This window comes from Leiobunum rupestre, chromosome 9 (assembly GCF_980474605.1).
Source record: "Leiobunum rupestre chromosome 9, qqLeiRupe1.1.hap1, whole genome shotgun sequence".
NCBI classification, from domain to species: domain Eukaryota; kingdom Metazoa; phylum Arthropoda; class Arachnida; order Opiliones; family Sclerosomatidae; genus Leiobunum; species Leiobunum rupestre.
In genome coordinates, this window is record NC_143392.1 from 1,361,240 (window position 1) to 1,388,787 (window position 27,548).

Here is a 27,548-nt window from a genome sequence, read left to right on the forward strand (position 1 = left end):
ATGCGGAGGAAATTGTAATGGTTTTTACGCTAGTTCAAAGCTATTCGTCTTAGTATCAATTTGCGATTTTTTGGCGCCGGCCGGGAATCGAACCCGGGTCTGCCTCGTGCAAGAGATGTACCCTAATCACTCAGCTACCAACGCTTGTTAATTTACGGTGTTTTTCTAAAAAACAGCTTTGGCGAATGTCCTTTACAAAGTTATAACGTTAGGTACTATAATTTATTCTACATCATTTTAAATAATTATAAATTATATTAATCTTATATTTAATTACATATTTATAAATTATATTAATCTTATATTTAATTATATATTTATAAATTATATCCCAGCAAACACAAATCGTCCCTGGGACGTCCCAGCATGGACCATAGAGCCCAGCTTGGTCCCGTCCAAAATTCGTCCTACGGGACGAATAACGGACGTCCCATTTTAGTCCTCGTAGTACCAATTTCGTGACATCCGATATTCAGCCCAATCGACCTCGCATGGATCTCCACTATTCGTCCGAAATGTTTCGTCCATCAATGCTATCTAGAGGCGCGTTTATCAGCAATTAATTTTAATTTGTTTCACCTGTATTTGTATTTGAGCTGATAATGATTAATGAACCACAAAATATTAATTTTATTATGAATATTATTATTTAAATTTACGAGTTTATTTAACGTGAATTAATGAAATTACGTGTTTAATCGAAACTACTTAATTATTTAATTAATTTTATCTGTTCTTAATTTTTATATTTTTTATATTACTATTTTCTTAATTTTTATTTCCATTATTTTCATTTGATGAATCATTTCTACAATCACAGCCAATTACTGCGAAAAAGCTGATCTAAGTGGCCGCGCTAAACTCCTTTTAAAATATCTGGTAGCCCAGTTTGTAGTTTCTTTTGTTCGACGCCATTACTCGATAGTTTGGAATCGATCACCATAAAGTCCATCATGCGTTCTACACAAACGTTAAAGAATATAATATAGTAATCTCTAGTATCACTGATAATATATCATAAGAGTAATTTTTTTATTAAAACACTGTTTGATTTTTTTAATGTTTTTAATTCGTTTTTTTAATGTGTCTATTACAGAGGTAGGAAGAAAATATGTTTGATCAAAGTCTATTTTGACTCGTTAACTTTATGGAGTATTCATCTTCACTTTCACTGAATGGTGGACTTATAGCTCAAATGTGTTCCGTGAATAGTTTAGTGAATTTGTATTTCCAAAAGTAAAATTTGCCGTGTATTCTCCGAAAGTTAAGGAAGGTTCGCTGTTTTTAAAGTTCATTTTGGACCTGTACATGTTTCAATTTAACTTTTTAAGTTTATTATTCATTACTCTCACTGAACGGTTCGCCTAAAGCTTTATTTCATACTGTTATATTTTATATATTGAATTTGGAATTCGAAAAGTAAGATTTGGATAGATATTAAAATTAAGATTCGAGAAACAGCAATTTCTAGAGTACATTTTTCATCCAATAGTCTTAATTTTTTTTAAAGAATAGTATTAAATGGCTTAGTTTTATTTTGCTTCTGATTTGAAAATTAATTTTATTGTTTTTTTACATTTGTATAAGGAAGGTTATTTATTTTTTAATAGTTTAGTTCAAAATTTATTTTGTTATATAACAATTAAATAACTATATAAATTTATATAGTTAACTGCTAATACTTGAGTTTCCAACTGTCGAAAACCTAACGTAAAAATTTAAATTCTTAATTTTTATGCAGAGTTCGTGTTATTACAATCAAATTGTACACTTGTTGCTGGATTTTTTCCATTATCTTGTATTTTAATGTTCTGAATAAAATTTTAATATAAAGTTTGGCTTTTTAAATTATTTGTTCAGAATACGATATCCATTGAACGTCCTAGTTTCATCCCTATTGAGCCATGATTGAACCAAATTAAAGGCCTAAAGATATCTCTAGGTTTTATAGAAAGACATCCAGGGGACGACCGCCGTAATCGCCGTTGGATGTCCTAAAACTCGTCCCCGGGACGTACTACGGCTATAGACAATCGGACGTTTGGACGTCCTTTAACGTCCAACCGACGTCAATAACGGATTTTGGGATGTCCTACGGACGAAGGCAAGATCCGAGTGTGACGTCTATCGGATGTCCAAAGGACGTTCTTGTGTTTGCTGGGTATTAATCTTATATTTAATGAAATATTTAATGAAATATTTATAAATTATATTAATCTTATATTTAATGAAATATTTATAAATTATATTAATCTTATATTTAATGAAATATTTATAAATTATATTAATCTTATATTTAATGAAATATTTATAAATTATATTAATCTTATATTTAATGAAATATTTATAAATTATATTAATCTTATATTTAATGAAATATTTATAAATTATATTAATCTTATATTTAATGAAATATTTATAAATTATATTAATCTTATATTTAATGAAATATTTATAAATTATATTAATCTTATATTTAATGAAATATTTATAAATTATATTAATCTTATATTTAATGAAATATTTATAAATTATATTAATCTTATATTTAATGAAATATTTATAAATTATATTAATCTTATATTTAATGAAATATTTATAAATTATATTAATCTTATATTAATCTTATATTTAATGAAATATTTATAAACTATATTAATCTTATATTTAATGAAATATTTATAAACTATATTAATCTTATATTTAATGAAATATTTATAAATTATATTAATCTTATATTTAATTAAATATTTTTGTATTTTAATGTAAAATTTGATCGTGATCAGGAATTGAACTAGGGTCGCATTGTTACCATGCGGATAGTTCACCGCCGAGCCATTGACTTCCTTAAGGAAAATTTTAAAGTAAAGGAACCATTATGATAAGGCGGGGTTTTTTACTAAACGGATGAATACAATCTGTGGGTTTTTTTGTTGAACTTTGTTTTTTAATTTTTGTGAACTTGTTAATTCTAAATATTTTACGTATGAAAATTTTAAGGTCAAATCTTGTTTGAGGTTATTTTTTCCACGAAAACATCCAGTGTTGGAGGAACCTTTACAGTGTGTACACTCAGTCTGAAAAGTTTGTTCGTCCTATAATTTAAAATTTTAAATGGGGATAACTTATTTTCTAGAAATGCTAGAAACAAAGTTCTAAGCTTGCTGAAAAGAACAGAAAAAGCCCTACAATACTTAATTGTGATTTTCATATTCCTCTGGGTCGATTTAAATAGGAAAAGTGTTTGAATTTTTAAATTTCAACCAATAGTTCGCGACCTACGGCCTTTCAAATATTAGGAGATAATACGCATTTAACTAATTGGCGCAGCACGCAATACTAACATATCAAGAAGGTTGTTTCGGCGTCACACTTTTATTCGTCGACTTCTTGATATGTTAGTATTTTATTAAAATACTAAAATATTCATAATATTTTTTAATTAATTTTATTACACTTTTAAACATTTATGCCTACGCACGCATGATAAGAGCTGCAGTATCAATTCCCAGTAAAATAATTATATATCATCAATTATTATTTTAATCATTGTTAACTATTGTCAATTATTAAGAGCTTTACCATATAATAAAATTTTGAAATTGGTGCCTCAAAGATAAAAAATATTCGCTGTTTTCAAAGTACATTTTGGCCAATAACTTTTTATTAGTTTGCTTTTAGGTTGTACTATTGTTCACTCTCATTTAAGGGTTCACTTAAAGCCCTATTTTATAAAGCAGTAGTTTATTTAGTCGAATTGTAACTCCAAAAGTAAGTTTTGGGGTAGTGTCTTTGAAAAGAACGGTTGATTCGCTGTTTTCAAAGTACATTTTGGTGAATAACTTTTTATTTTTTTGCTTTTAGGTTGTATTATTGTTCACTCTCATTCAAGGGTTCACTTAAAGCCTTAATTTATAAAGCAGTAGATTAGTTAGTCAAATTGTAACTCCAAAAGTAAGTTTTCGGGTGGTCTCTTTGAAAAGTAGCGGAACGATCACAGTTTTCAAAGTTCATTTTGGCCCATTACATTTTATTATTTTTCACTCTAACTTTCACTTAAAGCTGAAATTTATAAAGCGATAATTTATTGAAATGCATTAATAAATAAATATGTAGCTTTCAAAATTAAAATAGCATAAAATATGTATGGTTTGCAATTTATTTTTGTAATTCACAATTGTATGTATTTCATACTTCAAATTATTAAATAAAGTTTCACTGAAAATTTGAAATTTACTGTGAATAAATTATTTTTAATTAATAGTAAATAGTAATTAACGTCCCTAAGACGTCGTTGGTGGCGCAAAATTAATCCAAAATAAAACCTCAGATGTACTATTAAAAATCCAGCTGACATCCCTTTGATCGTCCTAGAGGCTAGAGATGTCCATAGGCTCTAGAGAAACCGGACATTTGGGCGTCTGTTAACGTCCCCGACTGACGTCAACCGCGGATTTTGGGGCGTCCTACGGACAAGGGAAAGATCCGAGTGTGACGTCAATCGGATGTCCAGAGGACCTTTTTTGTGTTTGCTGGGTTTAAGAATAAGAAATAATTCACTGGCCTGTTTGTATCTTGGATAAATTATATTTACAACTAACAAGCTTTTTCCGCATCATAAGATTTTGCAAGCTTTCTGTAACATCATTGTTATCGAAATAAACTATTGTACATAAATGGTAATTATTAGATGAGCGTTCTTGCGATGGTATTCGTTCTCTATTTTTAATCACTATTACATTACGAAACTGATCTGTAACAATGTTTTCCCTTGTTCAGTTTCATATTACATAATCACATGTATCAAATACCAAATTGCTATAAATACAAAATGTAAATGTCAAAATATTATCTATTTCCTATCCAAGTAGCTTTGTCTTTCAATTTCAATATTAATGACCTGATGCAAAAATAACCAACTACATACCGAGGGTTCAAACTGTGAAATTCTACAATTGGCGATTCCAGATGATCTAATGCTGGGTCACTTTTAATGGGGATGTAAAATAAAAAGTTTCGCATTAGATTTAATAAAATCTTCCACTGGGAAATCAAGAGCAGTTTTCTCTGAGATTTGTGTCTTTCACTGGTACTCAACGAATCAACAGATTCCAATAACTTTTTTCAAAAGTTAACAAGTTGTCTGAAAAAATTAGCATATTTTACTTGCTCACTAGAGCCAGTTATACATCTATAGCTTCTTATCCAAACCCTAATGGACAATTAGAAGCCAATTTGACATAAAACAATTATACATTGTTTTGTATAACATATTTAAAACTATTTTAAATACCGTTAATTAAATCCAATAATATAGTAAAATATCCTACAGCAAAGTATGTATTTGTTCTATTAAAAATATTTTTAATAATAAATACTTTTTATTTTCCAACTTATGGCTTTCTTTTACAAATGTAAATTTTAGGCAAAATATGCCCTGTGAGGCAGAGCAAAGGGACAGCTGTTTAATAAAAAATGCTTTTATCAAAGCAGTTGAAAGATTGAATTAAGGCGGAGTGGTTGAGATCTATGAAGGCACAGATATGGAAAATGTTTTAGGTTTAAAGAGTTTTGTTTTTGGAATTTTCAAAAGCGAAATATATTTCTAAAATAATTTCCATCGATTTTCCTCACCTTTTATATATTTTAAAACCCTTCCCTTAAATTTGAGCCTTGAAACTGTAACAGTAAAGTGAGAAAATTTTAAATTGTAAATGAGTACACGTGTTAAGTTCTGAATTTTTTCTATTCTAATCGAAATATTTAAACCAATTTTTAAAATCACGCGTATTTTGCCATGGATGAATTTATAGGGCTGTATGATTAAAATCTAGAAAGAAAAAGACAAAAATACGAGGTAGGCTACATTGCTTGAGAGTTAATACGGCACCATATTTTTCAAATGAAAACCTTATTTCTGGGCTTCTGGCGTTGATTTTTTTAAATCATTGAAATATTTTAAGTATTTCCCAAAGTTCATAACTCTCTGGTGACATTTTGTTAAAATTAAACGTGTCTGCGAAATAACACGTAAACAACATCACCACGAAATCCCAATCATTTCTACAAAAAATTTCATTGCTTTGGTAAATTTTAGTCAAATTATTATAAATATTAATTTTATTAGCATGCAATATTACTTTTACGTTGCAGGAAAAGTTGTTAATATGGAATAGACCTAGGGAATTTCTATAGAATACCCAGAAAACAATTTAAACACAGGACAGAAAATATCTTTACACGTTCTACGAAAATGATATAGAGATATCGATTTTTCAATTTAATTTATAATAATTACTTAGAATATATTTTATAAAGGAAATTATTATATAATTTTTATATCATTTATGTAGAAGTTTCATGGAGTAAATTATATAACATCTTTTGTATTAGTTTTTATGGAAATTTCAATATGTAGTTGTATAGCTTCTATAGAACACCATATAGGTTCTCGATTAAATGCAATAGGATTTTAAAGAATATCCATTGTAATTTTTTACTAGGGAGTGTCTCAGTCTATAAAACGGTTTCGAGTGTTGTCTCCACATCCATTTAATGTATGTCTGAGGCCTGATTATTCGTGGCCTTTGTTATTCAATGGATGTGGCGTTGGGACGGTTACCCAAAGGATTGTCCTCATTCTATCTGGTACCGAAGTATTCGCAGAGGTATATTCATTGAATTAAAATACTTCTATAAGGTCTATAATCCCAATATTCGTCAGTCGCTCTTCTCTCAAGGATTTTGCCCCTGCGAGTATACAGTAAACGCTTCAACGCCATACTCACAAAGGCAGTATCAAAAAGATGGTATAGATTAGGGTTGGTAATGTTTTTATTTAATAAACCATTGGAAACTGTTTAAAATGCATTAACCAATTCGATATTATATTTTTTTAAATTACTTAATTGCTGGTGTCGGGTCTCATATTCTATATGAACATTTTTATCAGCACGTCAAAGATCGTGACCTCCATTGTATCATTATTTCTTTTAAACGTGTCAAAGTTGACCGTGGAAATCCATAAGCCACCTTTTCGGGAAAATAATCTGGCTGTCCAAATTTTTCGGATATATTAAAGATGAACCAGAGGGAAATTCAAGGGTTCTTATCCATTGCTCTTTAGTTGGAAATTTCAATTCAGAGCACCCCTCGTCTGTAAAAAGACCACTTTCTGTTTTCAAGAAAGATGCCGTCATCCAAAAGATAGTTGAACACAACATGCCTCCCTAACTTATTCGAATTCTAGAAGCGTGTGGGACCGTGAAGTTCGGCGAAAAGGAACCGCCCAATCTTCCAAAAGATAGTAGCACGCGATGAGCCGCTAGTAGAGAAAGAAAAGCGAGGCGCGTCGGCGACGACCCCATTTGCGCAAATTTATGCCATGAAGGGTGTGAGACCGCACGACGACGTTATTCGAAACGTCTCATTGGATAAGTTTCACGTGCATTACTGGTCCAACTCGCAATACACGTATATCGAGATTTTTACCGAAGACATAAAAAACCGCCAATTTTTCCATCGACGCGACGGGAGGTGTTAAAAGAATAGGCGATATTATAAAGTCAGATATGCTTGCTCAACTTGTTAAAATGGGATAACGAAATAGTACAGTTAAAGCCTACGAATGAATTCATAGGCACTTTGGTGCTAATGGAAGCAGAGTGGAAGGTGGCCTTTCCCATCAAAACAAGAATGCCACGTTACTTTATTATATCGCCTATTGAGAGAAATGGGGTGAAAAAAGTTGACAGTTTTTGTACGAGGCTATCGCCCATGACGTTAGCACAAATGAGGTATATCCAGCCACGAAAATGCTGTCCGAATCTCACAATTCCATCAGCATCGAATTTTGGCTCGCTATGCGGCTAACGGACGTTGGAAATTGCCCTGCAAAAGAAGTAGTGTCGGATATGTCTCTTAGGGGCTGTAGTGAAGGTTTTTGCAAACTGTTCTTCACTTGTTGACTATTTAAACAAAACGGCCAAAATAGTTTTCGAAAAAAGTCGAAGTTGGACTATTGCTTCGTTATTTCTAAGTTGCTTTGTACGCTGCGACATCGCTCACGTAACTAACGAGGAGACGACCCGAGGTGGTTCTTACCGATTTGGTTCAAAGTTGGGGGATTGTTAGACCTAGATGTAACATGAAACCCGTTAAAGGGAAAAGTTACGCTGGGCTTCCGTTTTGCCATGGCAACGAAAAAGGTTTTTGACAACATAAAATAAGAAAAAGCCTATGTAAAATAACATGCGAAAATGACAAATTCTAAGGGTACCCCCTGTGCAAAACTTCAATAAATAAAAAAAAATAATTAAAAAAAATAAAAAAAATAGTAAATTTAACATTTTTGGATTACTTTGGACAAATTGGGGAGAATAAAAACCATTTTGGGTGAACTCGAGCGAATTTGAATAAATACGTCGAAATTTTAGGTATAATACAAAATATTTGTAAAACTTATACTGCCATATATTTTCGCCGATAAATCTTAAAATTTCTACATTACATTATCTGAACGATGTAAACAGATTTTTAGATTTCGATAGAAAAACGACGCCATTTTATAAAATGGCGGATACAAATATAAATCACGGTGCAATAAGTTAGGTAATTTGTATCCGATTAACCTAAGATTTTCTACGTTACATTATCTGCCCGAATGAATTCGTACTTTAGATTTTTAAAGAAATCCGACACCATTTTGGAAAATGGCGGATATCAATAAAACTCATCGTGCGATAAGTTCCGTATATATTCGTCGATTAATCAGAAATAATCCGAAGCCATTTTGAAAAATGGTGGATATAAATATAACTTATGATGCGATAATTGCCGAAATTATTAGTCGATTTACGTGAAATTTTCTACATAACATTATCTGATCGAATAAATAAGCCCCTTTCACTGTGATAGAAATATGACGCCATTTTACAAAATGGCAGATATCATCTCATAATGCGATAACTGCCAAAATTATCTATAAATTAATTTAAAATCTGCCGTATGCAAAATAGCGCATAGCAATATATCTCTTGATTGTTATTAGAAAATTTATCGATTATCAATAATTTCCCGAGTTATCAATAATTTTCCGAGTTTCCAATAATTTCCAGAATTACCAATAGTTTCCCAAATTACCAATAATTTTCCAAATTACCCAAAATTTCCGGGATTACAACCATTTTCTGAATTAACAATAATTTCCCGAATTACCAATAATTCTACAATGTCAATTGAACTAATTTAATAATATTTCAATTTAACCATAATTATTTTCTATTAATCCAATGATATAAGAACTTACCCAATATTATTGGATTTTGCCGAAATGTAGTAAAATGTACCCATTTTATATGAAGTTTCCTATATTTTTTTAACAATAAAGAATTTATCGCACCAAGGGATACATTGATGTGCGTTATTTTGAAAAACGGAGTATTTCTCTCAACAGAAATAGGACTAATTTACTCGGTCAGAAATAGAAAATTTCTAAATAGTTGACGAATAATTACGGAACTTCTCAGACATGCGCCATTTTGAAAAATGGCTTCGGAATTCTTTCAAAATATAAAGGACTTATTTATTCGATCATTTAATGAAACTGAAAAATTCAGATTTATCGTCGAATAATTACGGAACTTATATGACATCCGCCATTTTCCAAAATGGCCTCGAATTTTATTAAAATTAATAGGATTTATTATCTTTAATAGGTAATGTAAAGTAGAAAATTTCAAGTAATTGGACAAATAATTTCGGCAGTTATCGCATTATGAGATATTGACATCTGCCATTTTGTAAAATGGTGCCATATTTCTATCACAGTGTAAGAGGCTTATTTATTCGATCAGATAATGTAATGTAGAAAATTTCACGTAAATTGACAAATAATTTCTGCAGTTGTCGCATCATAAGTTATATTTATATCCACCATTTTTCAAAATGGCTTCGGATTATTATTGGAAAACCCATAGGCCTAATTAACTCGGGCAGATAATGAAACGTAGAAAATTTCTGATTAATCGACGAATATTTACGGAACTTATCGCACGATGAGTTTTATTGATATCCGCCATTTTCCAAAATGGTGTCGGATTTCTATAAAAATCTATAGTACGAATTAATTCGGGCAGATAATGTAACGTAGAAAATCTTAGGTTAATCGGATACAAATTACCTAACTTATTGCACCATGATATATATTTGTATTCGCCATTTTATAAAATGGCATCGTTTTTCTATCGAAATCTAAAAATCTGTTATAATCGTTCAGATAATGTAATGTAGAAATTTCAAGATTTATCGGCGAAAATAATATGGCAGTTATCACGGCATAAGTTTTACAAATATTTTGTATTATACCTAAAATTTCGACGTATTTATTCAAATTCGCTCAAGTTCACCGCTATTTGTCCAAAGTAATCCAAAAATGTTAAATTTACTATTATTTTTATTTTTTTAAATAATTTTTTTTTGAAGTTTTGCACAGGGGGGAAGAATTTGTAATTTTCGCATGTTATTTTACATAGACTTTTTCTTATTTTATGTTGTCAAAAACATTTTTGGTTACCATGGCAAAACGGAAGCCCAGTGTAACTTTTCCCTTTAACGGGTTTCATGTTACATCTAGGTCTAACAATCCCCCAACTTTGAACCAAATCGGCGAGAACCACCTCGGGTCGTCTCCTCGTAAGTTGATTGTATCTTTCCCAACGTAGTCGTCCCTTTCGCCAGTTTTATACGAGAGCGTTGGCTCAAGCTGCTCTAGCTGAAAACGTTAGTGACTTGAAGAAATTTTTAAAAACGTATTCACTGTCTGCCTGAGCGCTACCGAAGGCGAATCACTTTTGACCGGCGAAGAAACACTTCGCAGCCAGCGTAAGAAATGGTAAAAAAGTGTTATATCGAAGGGTATAGACCAAAATCAAAACCCAATAATTGATGGAGCAGTTGACAACTGTTTTGACGAAGTAAGCGTTAACGAAGACACGGAGACAGAGGTACGCGCATCTTTAATAATGAAACCAGAAACGGAGGATTTTAGTTATGCTGCGAATCCCTATAGACGTGGGGTAACTGACATCCTTGGGGAGTGCAAGAAAGAAACTAGTCCGGAGGAACAAGAGGGTGACATTAATAACGCCACGCATGAACCTAGTCTAGTGGATGATATTCTCAAACTGTCCCGATTGTTACCATGTTGGACAGGTATAATGAGATAGCATTTTGGGTTTGGGAGGGACGTTGCCACCAGCGCACCCGTGGCAAATAGTTTCAATAACTGTTAATACATTATAGAATTAAGTGATTCCTTTAAAACACTTTAACTAAATTATTAATAAAATATTCACAAGTATAGGTTCGAAAATATTAAGTAATATCGATAAATTAACTTTAAAAAAATTAACTGACTTTACCAAAAAAGCTATCAAATTAGGTTATTTTACAGGTTCGAAAAAAATTAACTGAATTTACCAAAGTGAGCTATCAAATTAGGTAATTTTATAGAAAAATGAATTTATCGTTATCGTACATATAAAATAAAAGATTATTCTGTCATTTTTTTCTCTTTAATTGGTTGGTGAAATAAACAGTTAGCCTACATAAATAAACACTTTCCAGATGAATTCAATCTTATTTAAAATTTCGGCGAAATATTACGAAGCAAATAAAGTAAATTTATTTGGTGTAAATTGATAATAAATATTTACCAATAAATTTGGGTCAAACGTAATTTTCTAAATATTAAATGGTTAGTATCTCCGAATGAAATGAGGAGCAAATGAAAATTTTTAGGAAATACTGTGGAGCAAAATAATGTTGAAGTAATGGCTATTTGCGTTTTGAATTGCGAAGATTTTTGGGGAAGGGGGGGGGGGCAGTGACATTGTCCCCGCCAATTAAAATTTAAATAGCTTCAGTTTAAAAATGGAGCAAATATTTTGAACGGAAGTGGGGGTCGGAACAAGATCAGTAGTTAAAGAATTTACATTTCGATATCAATCGGAACAGGTGGGGGGGGCTAATTGTTAACTTGGCCCCTAATTAAAATGCAATGAACTCCCTTTTTCATATGGAGTAAAAGCTCTAACTAACAAGGAGACTACCCAAGGTGTAATACACCTATTTTGTTTAAACTCGGGTGTTTGGTCAAAGGAAATGTCTCCATAGGCAACCGTTTTGCCATGGCAACCAAAAATGTTTTTGCCAACACAAAATAGATAAGGTCAAATTTTTAAAAATTATTTGTAAAAGAGTCGTATTTAAAATTCAATATTTTAGATTTATGGTTGAAGTATATTTTTGTTTCGAGGTGTTAAAAGCACTTTCAATAATAGATTTTTAGTAATGTTATCTTACGTTATCCCCAAACGTTTCAAGAAGCACTAATTTGAATATGAAATTATTATGACGAAGGACCATGGTGCAAAAGCTCTCAATTGTAAATAAATGCTTTTAAATCCATGAAGTAGCAGTTCCTTTGATATTTATTTGAAAATTAGAAAACTAACCATGGATCGAAATTGGAACATTTATAATATTTTGCTCTTTATATAAATGTTTTTTAAAGGGTGAATTTAAATTGCGTTCAAAATGAAACGGAATAAAGTGGGCCGAATTTATTTCGAAAATTTAGAAATATAAATTATATTTTCTTAAAAATATCGTTTTTGACTTAACTCAGCTGGCAAACTATTATATCTTGCTTAAGGGCGAGAACAGTTTTAAGGAGAATTTATTTGATTTTGGAGGACAAGAGGTATACAGGAAGTGTAATCATTTCTCTAAGCTCGGAGAAATGTGAGAAACAAGAATCGTTAAACCCAAAATTTACGTAAATATCCACACTCGCTTTTAAAGGCTTGTTAAAGAGCTTTATATTTCAATTAATAATTACACTTATCTTAAAGAAATATCCAACCGAAAAGAATATTTAACTTGGTGATAGTTTAATATTTATCCCAAAATAAAAATCCATGATGTTTTTTAAATCCAAATCGCTCCCTAAGATTAGCTTAAGTAAAAGAAAAAACACCTTTGCACTATAATGCAGTTTAATTACGGGGAGAAGAAGGAAGTCGCGGTATTGATGAGCTCTTTGTATGTTTCTAGATAAATTTTAATTTTTTAAATGAATAATAATTTGATGAAAGTATAAGTATATCATTATTTTAAGTTAATAATCGTAATTTTTAAAATACGCCTAATTTAGATGTTAAAGGGAATATAACCTCAGGTATTTGGTGTGGAACTCCAACGTTTGAAGCTCTGGCCGCTCTTGCCTTTGGCTTTAAAAATGTTTGGCGCCACTGTACAGGGAAACTTGAAAAATTAAAGGGGTCTTCCATAAAGATTGCTTTGCAGGTTATATTCCCTTTAACCAAGACTGCGCAAAAAACAATGTACAAAAGAAAAAATTGTGAAACAAATATTTAATTACAAAATGATTTAAAAACAATTATAAAAATATTTTTATGGTTTTTTAATTTACGATTAACATAATATTAAATAAATATATATCATAAAATACGAAAATATTTTAATATTTTATTTAACCTGTGTCGAAGAAATCTTTTTTTTTGCGCCTTGCTATTTTAATCCGGCAAACATAAATGAAGGAAACAGCCCATTCTTACTAATTTATATATTTGATTTTTACATTATTTATTTGGATAATTATAGTTGACATTCAATTCTATTGCCAGAAAAGGAACATATTAATTGGTTTCATACAAAATGACTAGCCAAGGGTTAAGTATCGAAGCATTGTTGAAGAATTATGAAGATTATTTTTTCGAACTGGATGTAACCTATTAAGCTATTTTCGAGTCGTTGTTGATGGGTGGAAGTCTTCACTTAATTGAAATCTTTAAACGAAAACAAAACCGAGCGTGAAGTACAATACGAGGCTAGAGTTTCTATAACAGAAGCGGAAGATTCGAGATGTCGAAAGCGAGGACCGAAACTATGTGTCCCAAAAATCCCCGGAATGCACTACTTTTTTCGGGAAAGTAAAGTGCTTTTTTTGGTTAAAAAAACACGTGATCGATAGCTCTTTAAAAGGATGTCAAGCATGGTGGAAGGTAAAATCTGAAGGCACTATTCGACTTTATTTAGTGGTCGGTATTATCCATCCATTATCCGAGGAAATTTCGGTTATTTTTCAAATAACCACCAAAATCGGTTAATTTTATCCGTTTTTCTACTTCTAGTTAATTGTAAAGATAATTTAGTTTAGATACGCCAAAAAACAAATAAAATCCGATAAAATAACTTTAAATCTAAAAAATTATATATATTGGTTAAATCACTTTAGCTTACTTAGATAAAAAATATATTTTATTTGCAAGTAAGCTAAGAAATTAAGCGAGGCAGATAAATTATTGGAAAACGATGAAAAGAAGTTTATCTTTAAGTTATGTTGACCTGTTATTTTTTACAATTGATAATTTATATCAGATATTCCTTAAATAAGAATTGATTGAATAAAATAATTAAGTTACGAAAAACGATCAATTATTTTTTCGTTTTATTCATTTTTTGAAATATGGAAAGATAGTTTTTGAGTGATATACTTTTAAAAATAACTTTATCTTATAAAAAAAGCTATTATAATTGATAAAAACTTTATTTTTATTCTTCCATTAGATTTTTTCACTTAGAAAAGACAATCTATTGAATAGCGAGTTTCAAAAATAATAAGTTATCAAGAAATGCCAAAACCAAGATATTTTCTTAGTGTTTGCAATTTCTTTTTCAAAAATGTATTTTAATTTAGAAAATCCCTTAACGGACAAATAAAACTAGGATTAATTCAAAAGTCATAATAAACTTAACTTAGGTAAGTTACGTTAACATAAAGTAATACACTTGTTATAATTTAAGTTCATCGCTTATTAGTCTACAATGCGGTTCTTTTTTTTTCAATAATATAGTCGTCGGCTACTTATATTTTTGCTTATAATTTAATTAATTACGACAGTAACGAGTCTTACCTATCATAAAATTTTCTCTACACATGGGTCTATATATACAATTCTGAAAAATTCTCCTTTAGTCAGAGTATAAGTTGCTTTACCGTTAAAGGAAAGCCAGTTAAACCATTTTAACCTCACCTTAACCAATTTAATCTTATCGAACACAGCGAACGTCTCCTAACCAAACTTTACCCCCCAACCACCAATAACCCAGACAATATATAAATGAATTTCTCAATATATGCCGAATTTAAAATATTAAAGTAAAAATTTCCAATAACCAATTTTAGTTCCCTTATCTTGAACGCTACTTGTTTGTCATATTTAGGAATATTGCATCATTTTCATTTTTCAACTTACGAATTCTGGTGGTGATTCTATCTATGATCTTCCTTAACGCCATGAAGCGAACGAATGCACTCTAATTGTTCTCCACAACTGTAAACGGTAGGTCAGTTACAACGACCCAACGTTTTAAACAGTAATTTGCTTTAGCTATTGCGTTTACGGAAATTGGAGATACCTACATACGAAGTTGAACGTGAAAATTCTTGCATTTACTTTTTTGTTTTCTATTTCAATAAACATACTTTACACCTAGTTATCAACTCGTTGAGAAGCTCTGGGTGTTTTTTTTTCAGGTGATACTTAAGATGACTAGTTCCCCGATTTTTCTTATTTTCTGGCATTTTGTATTTACCGCTAAATGAAAAATTATATTGTTATGCTGCCAATAAATTTCGAATATTTAATATAGAATGGGATTCTTCCTTTTTGCAAAATTAATGCATCTAAGGGCATGTTGTTAATATAAAACAACCGGGGTAAATGGCGTCGATCCCGAATATTAGGAATGCAATTTTGCAACCTTGGAAATTGCTCAATTTATTTTAAGCATCATCTAAATGTAGTTATTTGTAAATAATCATACAAACTTAGATTCAGAGATAGGGTGGTATCGTCTTCTGTACCTTTAGTACTGAACTAATTAACAAAAAGCATTTTTAATATTGTTTTAAAAAACAATTACAGTCTTCGATTTAGAGAATACATAAACAAGAGACAGATTTGAACATGATTTTAGAAATTGTTATTCACTTATGTGAAAAAAGGGTTCGATTTAAAATCAAATAACGGAAGGGGTCGAAATTTCCGTAGAACCATGAATAAAATGATCATAAATGTTATTAAATTATTGATGATTGAAAGATTTGTTTATTTGAAAAGACTTGCCAATTTTAATTATCTTTTAGAGTTATTCTCATCGCGTTATCTTAGTTTTATCGATACCTTACTCGATAGGTGTCACTGCGGGAAAACAACGAAATTAAAATTTAGAATTGTAGCTCCCATTTTGTTCGAGCATATAACCCGCTTACGCGTATAATGCATACCCCTCTCCCGGATTATTTAAAACTAGATAATTAGGTGATTATATTCCTGGAAAAAAACACGTATTTCACCGCCTCAAAGTTGGACAAAAACTAGAGAAAGGAGAGACTTACGGATTTGAAATCCATTCATCCGAATTCAATGAATCAGTTTTGCTCGAAAAATTCAAACGGCTTTATCTAAAATGAACCCAATATCATTTTTTGATTCAACTCAACATGCAAAGAACATGAAAATATATCGCAAAGAAATACTTGTGGGTAGTACTTTATTTTTGTTTACAAAAATTACGGGATAAAAAGAATGAAAACGAAAACTTTGGTGCAATAGGCCTAAAAATCAAAGGTTTACTGGAGAGTCCCTTTCGAATGCTGGTAAAAACCACTGATCTCCCACAATGGAATTAGTAGTGATGATATAAAATGTCGTATTTCAAATTTAACCAATGATTTTGCTTTCTGCTAGGTCCATTCTGATTGGTTAAGACTTGAACTAATGAGATTGAGATTTATACTTGTTTAAAATAATGATACCATTGTTACACAATACGTTTTTATTGTGTAACAGTGGTATCATTATTTTAAGTAATACTATGCACAAGTTAGCTTTCTAATAATTTATATTTATACTTTGCAGGCTTCTGTAGTGTACGGCTTCCCTATTACTATTATTTCTCTATCGACGATAACGAAACCGATTTGCCACCACCTAGCATCCGCTACTTCTAGGCCTAGTTTAATTCTGGCGGATAAAGTCAGAAATGCGACTCAATAGTGCAAAGTTCAACCCTTCGTAAGTCGCAAAGAGTCATATCTGGGAAATACGACAATTACGGTCAAAAAAGAGAGAAAAGTTACTCAATTGACTTTGAAAAATTATATTAAATCCAAGAACAACAGTATAAATCCGAAAAAAAAATGGAAAGATCTAGTTATTTTAAAAGGATCTGCAACCCGCGTGGCATGGGCGGAGCCTAAATTGAAATTATAAAGCTTTAATTTCGACGATTCTGCGCATGTCTGAAATATATAGGATACGAATTTTAAGAATAAATGAAACCATTGGGCAAAGCAGGGCATCTAAAGACGAAATGAATGTGTTTAGACTAAAGTAATTCAATGTAGGCTCCCCTCTTGCAAGGTAGGTTGCGGATCCCTTTAATAGACCGTGTTCGTGAAGGGGTTAGCCGATTGGAGTAGCAAATTAACGTTCGTGAAAAGCAAATCAACAATAACTTAAAGGAAAGTTTTAGGTTTAAAAAAAAACTTTCAACCATTAACAAGAGTATATGAAAATTTAATAAAATGTTAAATAGAGGTTTCTAAACACGATAAAACCACCCAGCGGCATTTACCGTAGAGCGAAATACGTAGGACGATTCGTCTGCTAAACATAAAAATGAAGTAAATTCTAAAAATAATGATCAGGTGCTATAAGATAGTAAAAAATGTGCTCTTATCTATAAGTATGGTTCCCGAAATTATTCGACCTTTAAATATTTCAATAATAATTTAAAACAATAAAAGTAGCTTTAAGCAGACGAATCTTCCTACGTTTTTCGCTTGATAGATAAATTGCGGCTGAAGGTCTCTATCTAGTTTAAAATCTTCTATTGTATATTTGTTTCTATCTATAACAGAAAAAAAAATACTTATTTTCTACATGGCTCCTAAGACTTTTCTACTTACCAGTAAATCGCCAGTGTTCAAGGGCAAACTTAGGCGAATATTGTCTACCGCTAGAGAGAGAGAGAGCGCGATGTTGTGGCTGAATCCTGGTGCTTTACAGGCTATTCTATCGTTGAAGGTGCCATGTAGAAAATATCAATAATTATAACTTTACCTGTTATAGGTTGAAACAAAACTACACCTATTCCTTAGTCTAAGATCGTTTTGATCAAACTACCGAAAATAACTATTCATACTTTTGACAATGCTTGCATCGAGCCATATTTTCTTCTAGTTCAAAATTTTCCCAAACAAAGCTTCTGTTCGTTGATATTGTAACGATAGCTTCTACTTGCAACTGCTTGGCACTTCCCTCTGCCATGGTGCTAGACACACTGAAACAGTCATCCGATCAAACGAATAATAAGTTCTAATCGCGGTACAAATTTGAAACACCACGTTGTTATTTCATCATACTTTATAAATTATTTCTACAATATAAGCGTAGTAAAATTATGCTGAATTAAAAGTGACATTTCGTATAAATTAAATTAAAAGAGTAACTTAAACATTTTATTGACGGCACAAACAGGATGATGTCAGGAACGCAGGAGGCCACGGCGAGCACGTTTATACAATTTAAACTTGTTTTTAATTATTTACAAGTGTATTTAAACTTAAAGGAACTTGACCGGAGCCGATGCTTTCCCGAGGAACCGCACAATTAAACTGATTCACAAGCGGCGCGACCCGACACAGAGCGAAGAAATGACACTATGGCGCCAACAAAATCCGACAGTCGAAAAAAAATGCCAAAATATATAGAAAGTTGGTTTTTATTTTTTGTATCCAGAAAAGAAACGAAGATTATTTTTATACACCATTTACGGTAATTTTTGATCGACTAATATCTTATCTCAAATAAAAAAATGTTATATAAGTTTAAAAATTTATACTACGGGGTAATACGTTAAAGGGTAATTTTCGGTCGGTTAATGATTTATTTTAGAGAAAAAATTAGCAGAATATAAATTATTTATTTTCTTTTAAAAAGTTCTAATTCTGTTAGATTAGCAAAGCAATTTAATTATTTTTCGTAATCGATTTACGGCAAATATTATTTTTCTAATGTGTTTTTGTTTAATAATAATATTTCAGGAAAAATTATATTTAAAAAAAAACGAACAATCTTCAGCGGTTAGCTACTCTTTAAATTAATCGTACAGAAAAATATAAAGATATATTCTTTAGAAATATCTTTTTTTTTGCGAGAAAGTTATTAATTGATAAGACATATAAAGAATGTATTTTATTCATTAAATTAAATAATCGCTGATTTTTATTTTCCAAATATCGTTGTTAGGAAAGATTATTTGTGGTATATAAAACAAGTTGGCAAGCCAAAATATACCTCTCCTCGGAAGAATGATCCCTAGTGGTATTAATTTCTCGACACGACCCCCAAAGATGTCTCCGCAATTCAGAGTTATTTACGAAAAACGTATTCTCGGTTCAAACCCTGCCCGGTATAAAATTTTAATTTTAATTTAAATAATTGAGTAGAAACAATCGAGTTTAATTTATTCAGAATATTATAAATTAAGTAGTTACAACAGCGAGTTAGACTTACTAAAACAATGCACAATTGAATTAACCCTTTTTACAGTAAATGTTTATCAGTTGAATATAATACTAAGCAAATTTTAATGAAAGAAATATCTACAGATGGTATTTGTATTTTTCTCGTTTACGAAATACTTGCCGCATCTTTAACGCTCATTTTATTTCAACACTCGTAGACTTCCAGTTGACGTTGTGACACATACCGAATGAAAAAGACCAATGCCGTCCAATTTCCAATATCATATAATGACTCGCACACCCAGGAAATCATTGACTGCGTTAGAAATCGTAGATTTCCAAATATCCACACCAAATATATTTACAAGAAGCAAAAACCTTACCATCAACAAAGCACAGAGAGCCAATTGACTAACCGCCAGCTCTTAAAGCAATTAACGTTAAATTATCTCCTTTGAATTAACACAACTATATATAGGTCGTTAAGAATACCCGTAAATAAATAACAAAAAAACTAACAAAGTGGACCACCCACAGGGTCTACCCTTTAACCCTCTTATCTCGGCTGACTGCGCTAAAACAAGATTTAACCTTTAAAATTTCATTCGTAAAAAAAACCAGATTAGGCCTTCATAAATTCATTAATAAAAAAAGACTTTATTATCTATTATGCTTACGATGCGTGACTTAGTTTCAGTGAACCTAAGCAGCTATCGGTGGTTCTGTGGTAGAGCGCTCGACTGCCAAGCCGAATGGCCTGAGTTCGAAACGTGGGTGGCGCATTTGTTTTTAATCAATAGAGAAACGCTAAATTAGAATTTCTTCGATGCAATAATTTCAATTTCAATTCTATTTCAATTAAACCAAAATTTCGTACTCTATTAAATACGCTTCCGATAAAGCTGGAGGTCTAATTTTCAATAAAGCGTTGCAAGTGTAGGTGGTTCTGTGGTAGATCGTCCGCCTGTCAAGCAGGAGGTCTCGGGTTCAAATCCCGCCCGATGCGATCGCAAATTAATACTTAGACGAATACCGTGTACAACTGGTGGAAACCCTGCCATTGGACGTTGAGAGGTAGAATTACACTCAGCACTCATTAGGAAGAAGTTGGAGAGAAAACGCCCATACAAACACAACAGACTCAACATGCACAACCATCAGAACACAAACACAACAAACTCAACACTCACAACCTACGCATAAACATTACAAAAACGTAATACACCGAACCGTCACGACGGTGAGCGAAAAAAACACCATCCAAACCAAACCGCAAATGATTCCGTTAACGCTCACCGTCACACGGTGGTTTTGCCAACCCTTCGAGGTAAAAATATTCTTAGAAAGATTTATCTATACGGATAATAATATTTATCGGTTAACCGTACTAAATTGTTTATCGGAATAAAATAACTGAAACGAATGAGATGATAGACTTCAGATAATTATTCAAATCGCCGAGCACTAACTTTATATCAATGTTTACTTTTACTAGACCACACTAAATATTTGTCATTTTCGTCCAATTGAAACCATATCGAGCGTATCGAAATCAACACATGCAAAATTGCATTTGTACAATACATTTCAATGTCAAACAACTGGCGTTCTTTTATTGCACTTGTAAATCTTTGAATAATATCAGAAACATTTTTTTAACCATGCCTTTTCTAGTCTATTGTGATCTGTTTCCTTGTTTGACCTTACTCTGAAACCATAAATGTTTATACATAATTAACAAAAAGTAATCAAACAAATACGTGCTCTGTACACATTTCATTTTTATTGTAATTCTTCCGATTGAAACACACGAATTTTTAAAACACAAGTTATTCATGTGACGTTAATATAAGACCGGGTTAGGCCACCCTCGTCAATGCGCCGGAAACATATTTGAGCTTACAGGCTGTTACGTCTTCACTTCCATACATTTCTTAAAAACGTATATAATGCGTGCTAAACTTTTCTATTCACGGTAAGAAACAAGGTTTTATAACTGTTAAATCTCTTAGAAATAAATGAGAGTCACGTTTTTATAGAAAACCAAGCGGTTACCTTATAACTGATAGCCGGACATGTCGGTTTCGAGGTTCAAGGGACCCACTGACATCGGCTGCCCTCTTGTGGCGCATGGGCTGAGGTCTGCTTTTGATAAACCAGTATAATTCAACCATCTTAGCTTTTTAGACAAAACGACATTGAAATAAAGCTTGATTAGTGGAACGATTTCCGGGCCATAGGCCTGCAAATTTTATGGTGAAAATGATTATAGCAAGACCGTGCTGCCAAAGAAATTGAAAGTCAATTTTCAAACGCCATTTATTATTCGGCTACATCTGTTTTAAACAAAGCGATTCACCTGAAATGATATTAGTTTGAGGAGTTTTTTACAAAAGCCTAGCAGCGCCAGACACGGGCATCGCCTCTCTTGAGAACGTGCGCGAGGAGGAAAAAACCCGCGTGCAATTTTGCTCTGCCTAGTGGCACTATTTGAAACTATTCTCCCGCTGTTAAGATGGCCACAGTTGTGCGTAATCTCGTAGGTTAATGAAAGAAAACAATTGTGTACAAAGCTAACTGATATTTACTTACAAGAATTATAAAAACGTACAGAAAAACTGAACAACTCAAAACTTTTGCATTGTGTCCCGACAAAAGAAAATCCCACTCGCTCCTCGTTAGAGACAAAAAGCTTCTTCCAAAAGGAAAATATCAAGGTCGTTTTAGACGGGGGTGACGTAGAACTACTAATATAACAAACAAAACAGCGTTAGACTAGAGTGTAGGGTAGAAATCAAAATTCTTGAACAAAAATCGATAGTTTGTGAACCCACATTCCGCCCGCCTTGAAAAAACTTTTCGAAATTAGATCCCTATTTTTTTTAAAAAGAAGTTAAGAATTAATCCAAGGGCAGAGGGTAAACCTTTACTACAGGACTTTGAAGTTCTTTGTCTGAGGTTTTCACAGTAACGACACGAACTAGCTCATCCGCTCCTGGGTGAAGCTTCACTATGCGAGCCAGTTTCCACTTGGTTGGCGAAAGATCTTCGTCCTTAAGCAATACGAGGTCACCGACTTGAAGGTTCTTTTTCTTGGTAGCCCATTTTGGTCTTTGCTGTAACCAGGATAAATATTCCCCACGCCAACGTTTCCAAAACTGTTGGAGCAACTGTTGACCGAGTTGCCAACGATTAAGGCGGTTTACCTTTTCAGACATCAAGTCTGGTTCAGGAATAGCGGTCAACGCGCCTCCTATAAGAAAGTGACCGGGAGTTAGAGCGTTCAAATCGTTCGGGTCGCTACTTAATGCGGTCAAAGGTCTAGAATTGAGGCATGCTTCAATTTGACAAAATAAGGTCAAATTGGTGGGTCCCATGATGCGTTTCAAATGATATTTGATCGATTTTACCCCAGCTTCCCAAAGGCCACCGAAATGTGGTGACGCTGGCGGGTTGAAATGCCAAGTTATACCTTCCACAGAAAGCCATCTAGAAACTTGGTCGTTATGTTCTACTGTTGAGATAAATTTCAAAAAAGCTTTCATTTCTCGAACAGCACCGATGAAGTTTGATCCACAATCACTGTACATGTCTGTACATTTTCCGCGGCGAGATATGAAGCGTTACAAAGCGGCTAAAAAAGCCCCGGTTGTCATGTCACTTACAAGTTCAATATGTATGGCTCTAGTAGTAAAACATACAAAGACGGCTATGTACGCCTTGAAAATTTTGTGTCCCCGTCCTTTTATAACTTTTTAATGAAAACGACCCGAGCTGGGTTTACTCTTGCTGGTGGCAAGTCTCCCATTATTTGTTTGGCGGAGGTGGCTTGTTGACGAGCGCAAATGATGCATTTTATAATATGAAACCGGACAGCGTTACGGATTCCAGGGATCCAAAAACGTCTTTGTAAGTTGCTTATGAGAAGTTGAGCTCCACCGTGAAAATTCTTGTGATGTTCGGACTTTTTTATAAGATCCGTTAAGGTGCTTTTTAGAGGGAGAATAACGGGATGAGTTGGATCTATAGACTAATTTGCATGTCGAAGACGGCCCTTAATTCTAAGAAATCTTTTGTGGTCAAGAAATGGATTTAAAGAACGTATTTTACTATCAAGTTTGATTGTTTTGTCCTGACTAATGCGCTGAATTTCGTCTCCATAATTTTCTTGTTGTACTATTCTTATCCAATAAAATAAGGCCGAATCGATTTCTTGTTTTGATAGCGGTCCTGCGACCCTGGTTTCATTTGTACATGTACGTTTGGATATACAGTTGCGAATGAATCTTAGAACGTACGCGGTCACTTGCAAAAGAGTGCTAAGTGAAGAATAACGTGTCAAGAGCGTCGCGTCCAATTGATCGACCCCTACTATGACGGCTGGAGTCTTTTCTTCGATTCAACATTCCGGAGAGTCCATAATCGGCGGAGTTTCGAGATCGTGAAAATTGGAATGCAAGAATTCTGGTCCCTTCCACCATAATTTGTATCGATGCAGTTCTTTTGCAGTGATCCCTCTTGAAGCACAATCAGCTGGGTTTGGGTAACCCGGAACATGATGCCATTGAGCGTTCCTGGTGGTGTCTTGAATTTCTGCCACTCGGTTGGCGACAAACGTTTTCCATCTTTGAGAGGGAGAAGCTAGCCAAGCGAGAACTATTGTGGAGTCAGTCCAACAGTGAACATTCACTATTTCGATGTTCAAAGACTCTATTACGAGTGCTAATAGTTTGGACAAAAGTAAGGCTCCACATAGTTCTAGTCGTGGAAGTGTGGCTTTGCTGAGCGGTGCTATCCGTGTTTTCGAAGATACTAGTTCTGTTTTAATATGTCCGGAGTCATTGATTGTTCTCAAATAAACTACCGCGGCCATAGCTTTTTCCGAAGCATCACAAAATCCGTGAAGACTTTTTTGTTTTGATTGAAGTTGTTACATGTGACGCGGAATCGTAATGTTCTTTATTTCTGACAGATCACTTCGGAAGATTTTTCATTTAATACTAGTACTAGTTGGTAACTCGTCGTCCCAATCTATTTTTAATTGCCACATCTCTTGTAACATAAGCTTCGCACGTATGATAATAGGTGAAAGAAGTCCAAGCGGGACAAATACTTAAGCAGTATCGGAAAGGATCGTACGCTTTGTAAAGCAGGTTCGAAATGGTGTAGAAGTGATTTTAAACGACTTTGTCCCCTCGGAGAGGTAGTAAAAGTTTAAGTCGCCGTTGAAGGTAAGAATGTTTGTTTCGAGATTTCGAACTGTAAAGCGTATTTCTTTTTTACTGAGTATTATTTAGAATATTAGTTTGAACCATAACAAACCAGCATATCCAATACTTGTTAAGCTTCGTAATACGGTTATTAAAAAGAGGTTATTACTGAGATATTATGAAGAAAATATTTATCAGCCAATATTCAATGTTTGACTTTGTTTTCATTTTAACGGAAAATCACTAAGGATTGAAATTATCTGATCCATTATTTAAGAATTAAGGCATCTTGTACATATTCTAATGACCTTTTGGTTGATGGTCGAAAGCGCGCCGCGTCTCTTTTGTATTAAAAATTGTCTTTATCCTTTCGTTTTATTATTCTCATAAGATGGAAATAAAAAGTTTTAAAATCATAATGTAAATTATTATTTCTTTTTTATAAATATTAATTATTCAAGTTCATTTGATTATTAATTTTGATGTGTGAACGTATTTCTATTATAATCTGGGTTACATTTCACTTGCATTAAATCAGACATAAACGAAGATAACACACCATTCAAACGAGTTTATGTATTGAATTTAATTTATTTTGATGGAATTACACAGTCAGGTCATCCACCCGGCGTTGGTACAAACCGGAAAAGTCTAGGGTAATAGTCATGACAACTTGTTGGTTACCATATTTTTACTTATCATACCAAAATGCGGCTCCACAGAAGTCTATCAAACTATCTGGCCAATGCAGGCCCACAGTCAGTGGTGGCGTTCCAGGGTAGGAAAAGGTTTCCCGATATCCCACCAAGGGAACACAACACAAATTAAAAATTATACTAGGACGTCACAAAACCCCAAAGGGTATTTTTGACACAGACTTGAGCGGAGCGAGCGAGACGTGAAATAAGAGCATACAAGAAATAGTTATTAAATTGAGCAAACATATTTTATACATCGCCAAAGTTACAAAAGCTCTAATCTCTCTAGTTCTTTTTTTTGGTTGGTAGCCCGGGTTTACTATTAACCTTCAAAAGGCGCTCAAAATTGAAACCTGGATCGAAGATTATGCCATCCAATGTTTTAACGCGCGACACCGCAACGTATGACATACCAAGGGCGAATTCGCTGGGCCCGAGATCCACGACTGCTTTCTCAAGCGTTAAAGGGAATATAACCTCTGGTATTTCTGTCGCCTTCCGATGGTTCCAATATTGTCCGCTGCCTCCCATGGCTTTTCACACCTGCGGCGCTGATTGTGAAGGGAATAAAGGAAATTGATGGGGTCTTCCATAAAGAACGCGTCGGAGGTTCTAATCCCTTTAAACCTTGTGAACGATGAATGCTTATGGCGTAAGCAAGTAACGCCTGTTAAAACCGTAGGAGCAACGCCTGTTAAAACCGTTGGAGCAAAAACAAATCGTGCCTCGCCTCAAAACGTTGCTGCCAAAACAAATCCTACCTTCGCTACTCAATATCCACAAACAACCCCTAACAAAAAAGCAGCCGCTCCACCAGCAAAGTACGTATTATAATTAAATTTAAATAATGTAAATAAACAATTTAAATAATGTAAATAAACAATGTAAAATTAGTAGTTAATTACCTAAAAACTAATTAAATACCTAATTAAAATATATAAAGAACTAATTAAATACCTTATTAAAATATATGAAGAACTAACTAAAATAAATAATTAAATAACTTATTTACAAATGTAACGATCTACAAATAATTCATTATTTCCAAAAGAGAAACCTTTCGGAGGACCCAGCGTTCGACAGCGACGATGAATTCAACGAAATGGCCAATTTCATTCCAGTTACTTTAATGTCCGGGGAAATAGTTGTAAAATTAGGCAGTAGAGTCATTGAAATTGAAGTTGTGGAAACCATGAATTTCATTTTGGACAGAATTAAATAAAAAAATGCATAAAAAACCGCCTTTCATTCTGCTCATCTCCCTCTCTCCCGCAATGCATAAAAAAGCCTTTCAATCCCCTCCCCTCTTACACACACTTTACGTGCACTGCCAGGTCCTCTATCGAAAGTCGCCTTACACACATGCTATCTAGCGATACTATTAGACCCAGGCTTCGGACGGTTTCTACTCTCTCACCTTTTACGCGCGCTGCGCTGCCAGGTTCCCTCTACACGCGCGCTATCTGGCTTCTCTCTCTCCCTTCTCTCTCCCTTTATACTCTCTCGCCTTTTACGCGCGCTTCCAGGTTCACCGGGTGTTCACCGGGCGCCAGGCTTCAGGCGGTTTATACTCTCTCGCCTTGTACGCGCGCTTCGCATAGGTTATTTTGACGGCTTAGGACAATCACAGGACCAGCATTTTTCCCCATAGCAGTCGTTGCTAAGGGAGCTACGCTCGCTTCGCTCAATAAAACAATTAAAGGTTCAACTTTTAGATCGTTTTAAAAAACTGAGATGTATAACACAAAGCATAGATATTAAAGTTTTGAGAATACGCCAATTAACGAAGCACCCTCTTAGATTTCACAATAATTTAATTAAAAGGCCCTTGTGTTGCATCACTCAAACGTGGCGGGCTCGGCCATCCATCAGGTCAAAAGTCCACTTAAAATTTCCTATTTAGGAGATGGTTTCACTTATGAAAACCTCAATCATATGCAATGTATTTATTTTTTAAATTCTTTCCGCGGTCATGCAGGGCGAAGCACAGGTGTCGCATTTACCTTTCGAGGAGAGAGA

General features: G+C 33.2%; 2 protein-coding genes across 2 annotated transcripts; both read right to left on the bottom strand.

Annotated features, from left to right (window-relative positions):
• Positions 1-22,521: 22,521 nt before the first annotated feature.
• Positions 22,522-23,211, bottom strand: LOC149926283 (uncharacterized). The gene has a single exon (XM_090159285.1). The coding sequence runs from the start codon at positions 23,209-23,211 to the stop codon at positions 22,522-22,524; it is 690 nt and encodes a 229-aa protein (XP_090015411.1).
• An 809-nt stretch (positions 23,212-24,020) lies between these two features.
• On the bottom strand, positions 24,021-24,494 carry LOC149926284 (uncharacterized). The gene has a single exon (XM_090159286.1). The coding sequence runs from the start codon at positions 24,492-24,494 to the stop codon at positions 24,021-24,023; it is 474 nt and encodes a 157-aa protein (XP_090015412.1).
• Between the last annotated feature and the right edge of the window lie 3,054 nt (positions 24,495-27,548).

Coding starts and splice junctions, on each gene's coding strand:
- LOC149926283 (XM_090159285.1), bottom strand. CDS start 23,211: ATGTACAGTGATTGTGGATCAAACTTCATCGGTGCTGTTCGAGAAATG.
- LOC149926284 (XM_090159286.1), bottom strand. CDS start 24,494: ATGGCCGCGGTAGTTTATTTGAGAACAATCAATGACTCCGGACATATT.